This window comes from Serinus canaria, chromosome 11 (genome assembly GCF_022539315.1).
Source record: "Serinus canaria isolate serCan28SL12 chromosome 11, serCan2020, whole genome shotgun sequence".
Classification (NCBI taxonomy): Eukaryota; Metazoa; Chordata; class Aves; order Passeriformes; family Fringillidae; genus Serinus; species Serinus canaria.
In genome coordinates, this window is record NC_066325.1 from 14,291,904 (window position 1) to 14,305,335 (window position 13,432).

General features: G+C 50.7%; 1 protein-coding gene across 4 annotated transcripts in view; it reads right to left on the bottom strand.

The window, feature by feature from the left end:
* CPNE2 (copine 2) overlaps window positions 1–13,432 on the bottom strand; it is a 41,766-nt gene that overhangs the window by 17,326 nt on the left and 11,008 nt on the right. For 3 of the 4 annotated variants that reach the window (XM_050978767.1, XM_018914865.3, XM_018914867.2), the window contains 3 exons: window positions 9,046–9,225; window positions 5,966–6,040; window positions 3,115–3,186 (listed from right to left, as the gene is read on the bottom strand). In XM_050978767.1, coding sequence (XP_050834724.1) covers window positions 3,115–3,186; window positions 5,966–6,040; window positions 9,046–9,225 — 327 coding nt within the window. The remainder of the gene's footprint in view (window positions 1–3,114; window positions 3,187–5,965; window positions 6,041–9,045; window positions 9,226–13,432) is intronic. The other variant, XM_050978768.1, reaches the window with a different exon arrangement.

The window sequence follows — 13,432 nt, forward strand, 5'->3', positions numbered from 1 at the left end:
ACAGAATTTTGAAGTGTATGTCTTGGGGGAGAAAGGAAGCAAATCCACCCTCCTACACACAGCAGTAAAGCATAAGCAGAGGAAGTCTTTAAGGAGCGAGCTGCCCTGGTGTTGACAGGGATCATGTAACACCCTGAGATACGCAGCCCTGAGTCAGTGTGTGCTGCCTCTGCTGCCAGCCTCTCCTCAGATAATCCCCCGACAAAGGGCTCTGCTCGATGAGGAGCTTGTGCACATCCCCCTGCTGGGAGCGGCTCGGGGCACCCGCAGCCCGGGGGGCGGAAGGCGCTGGTGGCACCGACAGGGAAACTCCAGCTTTTCTAGGAGAGCTTCATTCCCATTCAGAAAAAACCAAGGAGCTGCTAACAAGAAACCAGATCCCAAATATTCCAGACAATCTATAGAGGATTCAAGTTATTTCAGTTGGGTTTTCCTCCTAGAGGAGGGTGGGTGTCTGAATCCTTCAAAGAGCTGGAGGAACTTTTTATGGGTTTGTGCTTCTGAGTGATGCAGTGGGGATGTGAGGGGCTGTGCATAGGGAGGGAGGAAACGTGGACCCTGCAGGACCTCCTGTCCACAGCAAGCCCAGGAGATGGCAGCTGGGATGCACATGGGCTCTAGTGATGTCCCAGCAGAAAATCCATCAACATTTCCATCTAAATCCTGTTTCTGAAGCCAGCCAGAAATGTAAATCACTGCAAAGTGTTTTGGCTTGGGGAAACTACAACGAGCTTCAGTCAAAATTCTTCTGCAGAGAAGCAGACCAAAAAGGCTCTCTGGTGAGATGAGGCTATTTTTTTCCCTACCCTTTTTCACACATTTGTAGGACAGAAACACAAGCCATTCCTTCTGCAGCTTTGTGGCTGTAGCACAGCTCTGCTCCTGCTCACCCACCACCTGGGCTTGGCACTTGCAGGCTTCACAGATGGATTAAAGAACCAGTGGTGGGTACCTGACCCTGCCTGTGCTGGCTTAACCTCCAACCCAAGGCAGCAGCATCAGCAGCAGCCCAGTGTGGGCTGGTGGAGGCACCGGGAGCTTTGAAGGATTGGCTGCCATCCCACTGGATCAGCCCGGCTTGTGAGTCCGGTCAGCCTTGTTCTGTTCAAAGCAGGGTGGGAGATGCCTCCAAGCCACAAGATTGTGGGCTGCTATTTTAAAACAACAAACCCACACACATCTCACCCCTGCAAACCTGGAGGGAGGTGGAAACTGAGCAACCAAAGGAGCTCAGCAGAGCAGATCGATCTGCAAATCGATCCAAGAATTGAAATGATCCAAACTGGTTTTAACACACTACGGAGAAGCAGGGTGGAGCTGGCAGTTCCAGCAGATACAGCTCCCTAAAACACAGCTTCCAGCAGCAGCTCTGGCTTGCAGCACTTGCTGTCCCCCATCCATGCTGAAGCATCACTGTCCTCCTGCTGTCCCCACCGCTGTGGTGGCACAGACAGCTCTGGGCTTCACACAGCCGGTCCCAGGTGGAAACACCTCCTCTTCTGCAAGATATTTTATCTTTCAACAACTCCCCCAAGAACTGATCTTAAGGTATGAGAGCCCCAGGCTGAATCTGCTGCTGACATGCTCCTGCTTTGCAGTTTCAACACTTAAATTAAGGTAGTGAGATGCAGGTGGAGAGAATGGAATGTGATGGGGAGGAGGACCTGCCTGCAGTCTCAAAGAGATCCCAGCCTCAGGGCAGCCATGGCAGAAGGAGCTGCCTGGGGCTGAGCACTGTTCCAGGCTGGGTTTGTGGCACAGCTGCCAGTAAGGGATGACCACAGCTCCAGCTTGGTGTGTGCACTGAAGATGATCCCATGACCCCATCCCAAAGTCCTGTGAGGTCCAGTCCCTCCCTATAATGTCTGAGCCTGTAGCTGTGCTCCCAGCTCCATGCTGTGTGGTACAGGATGCTGCAACTCCCCAGGCTGCAATCTTAGCCTTGGTTTTCTTTTGTTTATTCAATTTTTCACTGTCTTTCCTAAGCTTAAACAGCTCCCACAGCTGCATTTCAACCATAACCAAAAGTGACACAAAAATCCTGTTTTCCATCCAATATCCCTGTTCAAGGGCCATTTTAATTTGCATGAAGTGACCTGAGCATCCTTTGCTCATGAGCAGGACTTTGAGCACTGCAACTCTGTGCTGCAGTATGGGAATTGGCATGGAACCCTTGTCAGTTCTTGGTGACAGCAGGTGGTCACTGAGCACAACCTTTCTGCTAACACTTACAGATGAAATTGAGCTGTTTGTTACCTCTTAACTGGGGCATTTGGCTCCTTGCACTAGGCAGGGTAGGTAGAAGGGTGAGAAAACAGCCATTTCCAACAGGTGGGGAAAACAACTTGGATAAACCAGATACCCACTGAGTTTAAACAGCAGGACTGGGTGAGCCCCATCTTCTGCCCCAGCAAATGCCCTCCTGCCTGGCTGCTTGCTTTACCCTGTTTTCAAAGAAACTTAGGGCCATCCTGCCAATGAAACAAGCTCTGGAGAGACCAGGAAGAAGGAAAAAATAATATTCCCATCGATTGCTTAGCAACAGGAGAGGTTCAAGAGGAATAGCTCTGGTTGCCTGGTAAATAAGGTCAGAAGAAGCTGTTCAGAGAGGCTTTAAGAACTGTTTCCTGTGCACCACATCCAAAGCAAAGCTCATGTGCTACCTGCCTCTGGGAGATCCTCACTTGCTGGGAGAAGACAAGCCCTACACTTTGATACAGAAGCAGATCTTTGCCCCATTTCCAGAGGGGCTGAAGGTGACAAGCCAGGAGCTCTCAGCACATCTCAGATATGGAGTCAAGGGTCATCAAAACTTCTGGTTCTGTCAGGAGGCAATTCCAAACAGCTGCCTCTGAGGCAGCAAATCTGCTGAGACATGCTGATACACAGATACCACACAGAATCCTTTCATCTGGAGATGTGTGATGAAGAATAGTGACAATAGGGAAACTGAGGCACAGCTGTACCCAGCAGCCAGAGGATCTCACCCGGTTTCACCCTGAAGTTTTCTCCAGTGGGACTGCTTTCTGTCACTGTTACACCCAAAGCAGAGATTTCTTTAGATCCCAAGGGCAGAAATTTAACATTGCATCCCCCAGCCACAGCTCCACTCACCTTTTTATCCAGTTTTCTGCCAGCCATGCTCAGAGTAATCACCCTGTTATCTGAGAGCTCCTGGGCAGCTATCTGAAAGACAAGGGAAGGCTGCATTCATTTTCAGCATAAAAAATTAGGCTTCTGGTAAAAAAACACAACCCTTCTCTCGAGTGTTATGCTGGACTTGGTCTCACATGGCTTTTCTGCACCAGGGCTCTTTCAGGAACTCCAAGGAGGAGAAGCCTCCAAGGACTGAGCCAAGAGGAAGGAGAAGCCACCTAAACCCTTGCCAGCAAGATGTGCCACCTCATCCTCCATGTCCTGGGCTGGGCATGGCAAAAACATCCTCAGGGGAACATCTCCCTCAGGGGAAATGCTTCTGGAACCCAGGACTTGAGCCACCTGCTAAGGCAGCCCCAAGGATGAAGAGTCCAGGAGTGCTCCTGAGGAGCTGCAGCAGGCAGGAGCACAGCCCAGAGCCCTTCAGCTGGAGAGACTTCATTCACACGTGCTCCAGAAGGGCTTTGGCTGCCAGCCCCCAGTGGGCCAGTTTTGGCTGGAATATGCTCTAATCAGTCTCTTGGTATTTTAAAGGAATGTTTATAACAAAACCCCACATTTATTCAGTTTTATTACAAGCCATTTTCTGAATCACTTGACTTTTTTTTCCTGCCCAAGCATCTGCTCTCCACCTCTCCTTTCTCTGATCTCTTGAGGTGGGCTGAGCTGTTCCCCAGCATTCCCAGCTGCATCCTCCTTCTCCCAGGGCAGGAGCCAGCACCAGAACAGCCAGGACCACAGCGGGACATTGTCCTTGTGGTCCTTGTGCACAGTGTCCCAAGCATGGCTGTTTGCTGGCTCTCACAAGGGGCTGTCCTGCACTGAAATTATGCAGTGTCATTACACCAAGGCTTTAAGAAAAACTTGCAGAACTGCAGGGGGCAATTTTCTCCAGAAGGAGCAATCAGAGGGTTATTAGCACTTAGGAGAGCTGGGGAGTTGGCAGAGATGACGAGGCAGAGATGCAGCTTCTGCATCTGCCTGGGCAGCTGGGGGAGGGGATGAGCCACAGCTCCTGGACAACCTCCTGGCCTTCCCATGCTGGACACAACTTTTTGATCCACAGAGGACCCATTCACTGCATGTGAACCCCAGTTTTCCCCTCTGCTCCATATAGGAGTTCCCTATTGTCATGCCATGGAATTACCTGTCTCTCCCACCTAGTCCCTGGTGGGTGTAAGCACTCACCAAAACCAGCAGGAGGAAGAGAAACTGTAGGGAAAAGGATGAAATTTGCCCTTTCCTCAGCCCCACAAAAGCATGCCCAGCTGGAATCCAGCACTTTAGGGCTCCTGTAGGCTATATAAAACCCAGGCTGTGCAGACAAGCCAGGAATGTCCTTGTGCCACCCTGCCACAGGTTGCTGGTGGCATCTTCTCTTGGCCAGCAAGGACAGTAACAACATCCCCACCACTATGTCCAGCAGAGGGGTGCAGAAAGATTTTAAAGATGTAAAGTGTTGCTAGATTTTTAAACTGACTTCTACAAACACAGAGTTTTGCTTTGGGATCTCCTCTCTTCAAACTCAGGGACCCCCACACAGTCCCATCTATTCAGCCAAGGCTCTTCTGCTGCATGCACCTGTGAGGCATCTCAGCTAGGAAAATGGATAGTTGGGCAAAACTGAAGGGAATGAGGACAAGGAAGTCAGGCTTTGGCTCCAAACTCCCTGAAGGCTGCTCCTCCACTGGTGTCCATGTCCTGTGCTCCAGCACTGCACCAAGAGGAGGGAAAGGTGCCCACCACACACAACTCTGTTGTCATCACCCAGTCCAGGCCAGGACAAACAACCCAGATCAAGAATTTGTATAATTTCTACAAAATTAAGCAGATGTCTCTGCCCCTTGAATGTTTAATGGCACATTAGTGACAGAACAGGACCTTCATTTTTCTAAAGCCTTTGAACTTGACTGGAAACTTTTCCAGCTCTTCCCACTCAAGCATCAGATGGGAGGTGAGAGCCTTGGGAATGGCCCCACTTCTGAACCTCTCTGTGGTTTTTCCTCTTGCATTTAAAGACTAACTGCAGCAATTAGGAGAGAAAAATATCTTCCCCTAAAGCAAACAGCAACAGAGATGCAGCAGGTCCCAGGCTTTTAAACCTTTCCAGTGCTTTTAAACCTGACAGAAGTTTAACTCCTTGCTGCCCTTTCCTTCCGCAACTTTGCAGCCCAGCTGCACGTTTCACAAAACCCATAACACAGCAGAGATCCAAAAATGATGGGAGCTGAGGAAGAACAGAAACACACCTAAATTTAGTCTCTTCTTTTTAAAAAAGAACATTGCTGAAGAGATCCGCAGCAGGAAGGCCACTGCCCGAAGGGGTCTGGATCAGAAGCAGTGGCTGTTGCCATGAGAGTTGTTGCCATGGCACATCCTCATCCTACAAACAAAATCACCCATCCCTGCAGAAGGAATGAGCCCTATTACCTGTCACTGCACCAGAGAGGTCTGAGCAGGCGCCTTCTACCAGATAACAAACAGCAGCAGCAGAGATTTACTTTGTACTTCTCCAGACTGAGGCATTTTTTATCTCTGAGACTGAAGCAGAAGTTGAAGACTCACAGTGCTAAGCACTGGACAGACACTGAGCAAGATTATCCCTGTTCCAAATAAACTGTCCTGTCCCAAAAAACTGTCCTGTCCCAAAAAACTGTCCTCCAAACAGACCAAAGTGGCCAGGAAAACAAGAGGTAAAGGGAAAAATATTCAAGAGATACACCCCAGTCTCCTGGAGCCCCTGTGTGTGCCCTGCATTGCCCCCATCCACCTTCACAGGCCCAGCAGTAACACAAAGGAGCAAACCTACCGTGATCATGCCCTTCCCAGCTGGCTTGCCATTCCCCAGGAGGAGAGTCCGTGTTATTTTCTTGCTGGAGACAATCTAGAGAAGCCAAAGACAATAAAGCCATGATTGTACAAGTGATCAAAAGCAGACTCATAAGCAACTGATCATTGCTCATGTTGGTTAATTCAGATGAAGCATTTGCAAGGGTAGAAGAAAGGCACCAATATGCAGGGATGGCTGTGAGAGTGGGAGTGTCACCAGTGACACCCCAGCCCTCGGGGTGCAGAGAAGTGACAGCACAGGAGGCTGAAGCATCCCCTCCCACTGAACCCAGGGACCAGTGGAGGAGATCAGTGGGTCCTCACACAGACAGAACTACTGCAATCTGTTCCCACCAACATCACCACTCACTACCTCAAGGCCCACTTCACACACTTCTACCATGACCCCTGCTAGCACCTTGATTGCAGGACATGTTTCCATGGGTGGATCCTGATTACAAGCTGGATGCTGTCTCCCAGCATCATTCTGGACCCCCTGAGCAGGGACAGCACCCCCAAAGGCATGTTCTTCCCTTCACTTCTGGTTTGTAACAGGACAGACAGAATAAACTGGGAAATAAATTAAACCCTTGAGATTTTTCCCAGCTCAGCAAGTTTCAGTCTCCTTCAGGTCTGGAGAACCTGTAATTTTTCCTTATCAGGTGCAGATGCCCACATGGAGATCCAGCAACCTGCTGGAACCACCTGTGCCCTGATCCCACATCCAGTGGGTCCCCCTTGAGACTAGATGAGCTTTAAAGGTCCCTTTCCAGCCAAACCATTCTGTGATCCTGATTCTTGCCATTTCAAAGCAAAAACCCTTTACATTGGTGAGGAGCCAGCCAAGTCCCAGTGCTCTTGGTGCACAGGAATCACCAGCCAGTGTAACCAGATCTTTGTGCCACTCTGGGTACAGGCAGGACAAACCTCAGAACCCTGGCTAGCAGAAACCATGGAGACCCTCCAGCCTGGAGTCTGATGCCTGCTACATTTCCTTTGGCCACAGAGGTCATTACAGGCCTGGGAATGATCCAGGTCTCCTTTTAAATCCTACTTCAGACCTCATCAGCTGCACTAAGCCACCTGGCTAACCTGACTGAGCTCCAATGCAAACTCAGAACTGAAAAGTCAGACTCTCACTACCCAGTTGTTGCTGCCCATAGCTGTTTTCTGCTTTTGAGAGCAACATGGAAACATTGCACCAAGCAAATTCCAGCCACCAGGAAACCCATGGCAGGGTGGCTGAACCCACAAGCCCCCACCCACTTTGCTTCACTCCTCTCCTCACCCTTGCACAAGCGCCACCCCTCCAGCCCACCCCTGCTCCACGACTGGGCTGTGCTGCCAGCCCATGCTGGCCACAGGGAGTGGAGGCAAATAGGATTTCAGGGGAAAAAGGGAAATGAAAAGATTCCTCCATTCCCAAGCTGGTGTCTTGTTGAGGACTAAATGTCACCAAGATGCTGACGTTGGACCTGCTGCAAAAATTGGGCACAGGTCAAGTTCTCTTTTGCAGAGTGAAAATACTGGGGTAAGTTTGCAGAGTTCCAAGCTCTCTTCTTCCTGACAGACTAAGCACACCAGCTGTGCCCAAAGACACAGCAGACAGTGGTGCCAAAACCATCAGCTGTTCTGAGAGTGCCCCTGGATGTGAGACCTGCCAACACCTGCCCATCCCCAGCATTACCACAGCCCAGGAGGGTCTCTGCAGGCTCCTCTCTGACATAATCACCTTCCCAAGCACCAGAAGGGCTGAGATCATCTGGGAGACCCAACAAGCAGGAGAAGATGGTTCAGACCCTTCCACCTTCCTCCCCAGTGCACATGGACAATGTTCTTCCCCAACAAGAGCCTGCAGAGCCCTGGGCTGCTGCAGAGTCACACTCAGGAACAGCAAGGTTTCAGCTGTGTCCTTATGTCCATCAATTCTCTGCTTCCACCAGACATGACTTTCACAAGCAGCCCTTGCTGAGCTGCCCCACTCTGGAGCTGGATGTGTTTCAGCACAGCAGAACTAACAGTAAAGGATGGGTTTAAGCTGAACCACTGAACACAGGCCAGAGCTGTTGCCTGCATTCTCTTAACTTCTGCAGGAGCAGAATCAGGTCATCACAGAGCACTTCCAAAATTCCAGTCATTAAACTTCAAACTCTGTAAATGTCAGTGCTCTTCTAACATGTCAAGCTCTTGAGCTGGCAGTGGTCAAGTCCCTGGTGCTGCCTGCCACATTCAGTGCCACGCTGCGCTCTGTGAGCAAAGCAATTGTGCTCATGAGCCTCCCTGAGCACCTTGGGCTGGCTCCCCATGCTGACCCACTTGTTACAGCACCTCCTTCCTCCCCAGTCCCAGCACTGAGCACAAGAGAAGCAGTTTCTCCCAGCCTCTGCATTTGTGCCAGGTACCACAGCAGCCCTCAGCTGCTGGATGCTGCAAAAAGATGGAAAAAATCCCCCTCATTCCCAGCTTCTGAGCCAGAGGACAAAGACATTTGAATAATGCAGCTGCCAGCTTCTAACAGGGTCTGGGCTCATGAATGAAAAAACCTTCCAAAAACTTATGAATTACATTGTGTCCCAAAAGCTTTTCCACAGGAAGAGCAGAAGACACATTCCAGCACCAACATGCTCCATCAGGAGGAATGTTTTGCTACACTACAGCAACGGACAAAACTTTCAGAAAGAGAAAACCCAAACTGAGAAAGAAATGCAGACTACATGCATCTTAACTTTAAATATCTGGAAGTTTCCCAAGCCCAAACTGGTCATCAGGGCCCTTACTATAACCCATGGTGAAGACAGAGCCAGAAGCTTCCAGCTGATGTCCCTTTGCCAGCACCAGCAGAAACCCACACCATGACTAGCTGAGACTGGAGCAAGCAGACATTCCCTAATGTGGAACAGCTCAACCTCAACAGCTGAAGTGTGACAAGCAAATTACATTTGTCTTCCCAGGAAGGAGCCAGAAAACTTTGCATGGGGTAAGAAGAGCAGCTGTAACCTCAGCACATCCCTGTGTCTGAAGTGTTTTGGGGTCCCCTTGCTGCAGGGATCCCAGACCCACCGTGCCCAGGGTGCAGGAGAACTCGCCCAGGAAGTCGTGCTCATACAGCTGTGTGCTCGACTTGTCCTGGTCAAACAGGGCAAACTTGAGCTTCTGAACCTCTTCAAAGTGGTAGTCAATGATGAACTTCTTGGCAAAAGCTGGGTTGAGGTTGTTCACAGCTGTCTCTGTCCTGTCCAGCTGCAAAGAAAAAGAGGCATTTAGGCAAGTGCATCTTTGTCACTGAAACTGAATTCAACCAGAGCCACCCAGAAACCCCATGGTGACCACCAGAATGAGCTCACCAAGCCCTCAGCAGAGCTGTCCCTAAACACAGGCTGTGACAGCCAGATGCACAAGCTGGGATCCATCTAAACACAGTGGCACATCATGCAGAGCTGCCTCCCTGAGGATGGGGTGCATGGACACCCCTCCCCACCCAACAGCCAGGATGGAACACCCAGCCAAGGCTCAGCATGGACTTGAGGATCACTGAAGCCAGAATTGCTTCATTTGCCTCTAAGCCCTGTTCTCCCAGGAGCTGAGGCTCTCACACACCTCTGATCCTCAGCAGACCCTCACTGCTGTAGTGCCAAACTTGTTTCCTCTAGTCTGTGCAGCCAGCAACAAGGACAAGCAAAACAAGAAGTGTCATGAGCCAGAACACAACTCTCTAGTATTTCCCTCTAGAACTCAAACCAAGTTTCTTCTTTGTTGGCCTTCCATAGATAAAAAGATAAAAAAACCCATCACCAGAGTCCCTTTTTTCATAGATTTCATCAAGCATTAGTAGCAGCAAGAGGCTGGAAGGGCGCAGAGACAAAACTTCAGTAGATATTGCCACCAAGAGCTATGGCAAGCAGGCTGGAAGCAATGATGTCCCTGATGAACTGGAAGTGCAGGCACAGAGAGGAGGATGGAGGCTGGAAGGCACGTGGGGAAGCACCACAGCTGTCTGCAGCACCCCACAGCCAGGAGCAGGGACAGGGGCAGAGGAAACTTGGCAGGCAGCTGGTGGAAGTGTGGCTTTACAACACTGCCTGGCACAGGGGGTCAGAAAGCCTTGTGTGAGCCAAAGAAACACCCTGAGGACAGTCACAATGGAGATGCTGGAATGCTGCCCTCCAGTAATGGAACTTTGGTCCGAGACCCCATAACTCACACTGCAGGAAGGGTGATCCAGCACCAGCAGGAATCCTGACATGAGCTTGCACAAAGACAAACCCCCAGTATTTTGGCCAAAGTGTTAGAAACTGGGGAAACTGAGGCTGAGAAAAGCTGGTGTATTTACTTCTGGAAGTCCATGGGCAAGGAGAGTCTGAACTCTCATGTCAGAACCCATATTCCCCCCAGACAGGCTGAAAGGCAGGAGACAAGGGCAAGTTTAGAGCCTGCCATGCAAAATATCCTTATGAAACTGAAAGGGGCAGAAAGGGCAGGGGCAGCAGAGCCTGAGAGCTGAACAAGAAACAAGCTGGGGGTGAATCCTGCAAAGCAAGAAGGAGCTCTGTCAGAAGAGCAGCAGATGGTATCATGTTGGTATCACTATTCAGCCTGGAGAAGAAAAAGCTCTGGAGAGACCTCAGAGCACCTTCGAGCATGTAAAGGGGTCCAAGAGAGCTGGAGAGGGACAATGGACAAAGGTCTGCAGTGACAGGAAAACGGGGAATGGCTTCAAACTGACAGAGGGCGGGTGTAGATTAGATGTTCTGAAGAAATTCTTGCCTGTGAGGGTGGTGAGTCACTGGCACAGGTTGCCCAGAGAAGCTATGGTTGTCTCATTCCTGGAAGTGTTCCAGGTCAGGTTGGATGTGGCTCTGAGCAACCTGGACTAGTGGAAGGGGTTATGGCAGCACTGGCATTTTGCCACATCACCCCATTATTCCAGGGTATGGCAACATGGATATTAAAGGAGAAGGAAACACAGGCACTGTCCAGTGTGATTTTATCAAAAGCTGCTGCCCTCGGTGTCTGGAAAGACCATCCCATCTCCCTGTGGGACAGCACAAAGCCTCTGGCTGTGCTGTGACCCTGGCTGGCATTCCACCTTGTCATGCAGCCAGGACACCCAGTTCTGGGCAAGGCTGAGCTGCCTGTGCATACCAGATCCAGGGCAAGACCTCTCTGGAAAGCAGCTGGCATCCCTGGGCAGCACCAAGCAGCCTGTGGGACCGTGGGATGTCTGCCAGAGCTGCCAAGCCAGGAATAAGCAGAGCAGAAAAAGCCTCCAAAAAAAAAAAAAAAAAAAAAAAAAAAGCAAGCAAACACATACCTTAGTCCCAAAGAAACTCATTCAGCACAGAAGGCAGATTTTGGAGGGGCTCAGTGGAAATGTGGTGAGTTTGCTATATATACACCCAACAATCTCATGGTTTTTTTGCAATTGCTTGCTTAGTCTGTCTTAATTGCCAAGAAACAACTAAAGTAAAGTAAATTTACTAAAGTAAATGCTATGTTCCCAGAATAGCCACCTGCAGCACCCCAGGGAACCAAACCCACCAACAGCAGTGGGCTGTGGGCTGGCCAGGGCCACACAGCCTCACACAAACCCTCCCCTCTCTGCCGCCATCCCCTACCAAAGGAGCCAAGCATCTGCTCAGGGGTGAGCTGGACCAGGAGCAGAGGGCATCCACAGCTCTGCCTCATTTCAGCAGCACAACACACACAGATCCCCCTCCAGGCCTAGGAGATGGGCATGCACAGGCAGCAGAGATGGATTTTAGGTCCTTCCATGTTCTTTGAATGACTGGGAAGCCAGGGACCAAGGGAAAGCCAGACCCCAGTCTGAGGGAGATCACTTGAGGTCTCATCTCCAGCTCTGTTCTGGAAGAGGTGGTTGAGGGAAGGGTATGAAAATCCCATCCAGCTGGAGGTAAACTTGGAAGTGATGGGGCTTTCTTCAACCCCCAGATTCAACAGCTGAATCTCCTGCCTAGTGCCAGTGTGAAGCGCAACAATAGCCCCAGCTGACAGCTGCACAAGGTTTGAGCTTTGGTTTGGTGAGCACAAGCCACCTGGCTGGTGACCATCACACAGCACCGCTCAGCTGCCAGCAGCTCCTGCCATCCCCTTCAGAGCTGCAGGAAAGAACAGGGCCTTTGCCACCAAAAAGCAGAAAAGCTCCAGGGTTTTTAATAGGCAGCCAGGCTAATTAAAAAAATCTGTTTGGATAAGAGCCCCAAAGGGCCACAAAGACAATTGGAGGGATGGAGTGCCTCTCCTGTGAGGAAAGGCTGAGAGCCTCGGGATTGCTCAGGAGACTGAAGGCTCAGGGGAGACCTTAGGACACCTGAAAGGGCTGCAGGAGAGCTGGAGAGGGACTTCAGATAATGGCATGGAGTGACAGGGCAAGGGGGAATGGCTTCAAACTGACAGAGGGCAGGGTTAGATTGGGAGTTTGGAAGAAATTTTTCCCTGGGAGAGTGGTGAGGCCCTGGCACAGGTTACTGAGAGAAGCTGTGGCTGCCCCATCCCTGGAAGTGTTCAAGGCCAGGCTGATGTGGCTTCAAGCAAGGGCATGACAGGGAGGTAGGAATGAGGTGATCTTTAGGTCCCTTCCAACAGGAACTGTTCCATGATTCTATGATTTGAGAAATCGAGCCAAAAACCAGGAAATCATCTCCAGCAGCAACCCTTGGGCTCAGTGACTGCACTGGAGTCTGCCAGTGCTCAGAGGGAGGCTGGCTGGGACCTTCAGGCATGCCCAGCATGTGGAGGTGCTTCATGCTCCAGCATGGGGAGATGCTGTCTGAGGTGCCAAGGGAAGATGATGCTGAAGGTGCAGGACTGCCTGGATGACTCAGTGGCACAAAGGCAGCTGCAGGGTTGAGTCATGTGTCACTTGTCCCGTTCCTGGCACCACAGGTCAACTCTTTCATGGCTTCTGTGAGATGACATCACTGGGCAGAACGTTTAAACATCACCAATCTTCACTTCCCAGCCTGTGGTTTATTGTCCCTCCCTCCCCCACTCCTCCAAGGCTGATTCACAGAGATTTTTAATTCCTATTAAGCTCAGTGAGACAAAATAATTGTATTTGGGAACAAATGTTACAGCTAGAAAGAACAGTGAGCAGAAATCTTCCTGCTGGCATCAGCTGGTGCCACAGCCCCACTGCCCAGCTCAGAACTGGCACCAGGGCTGGTGCCAAAGGAGGAGACCCACCACCACAACCAGGTCCAAGGCTTGGGACATGTTCCCAATCTGGTGAGGAGGACCAAGGGGCAGTGGGGTGGGATGGGTTCCAATGAGCTTATTCTGTCTCCTACACTTCAGCTGTGTTATTAAAGGCACCACTTTCAGACAGGAGAGGTTCCCCTTAGGGCAAGGGGCACATCTGTGTGGCCAAAATCCACAGAGAACAAGGGGGTGGCTGTGAGCCATGTGGCATCAGCTGCCAAGAGTCCAC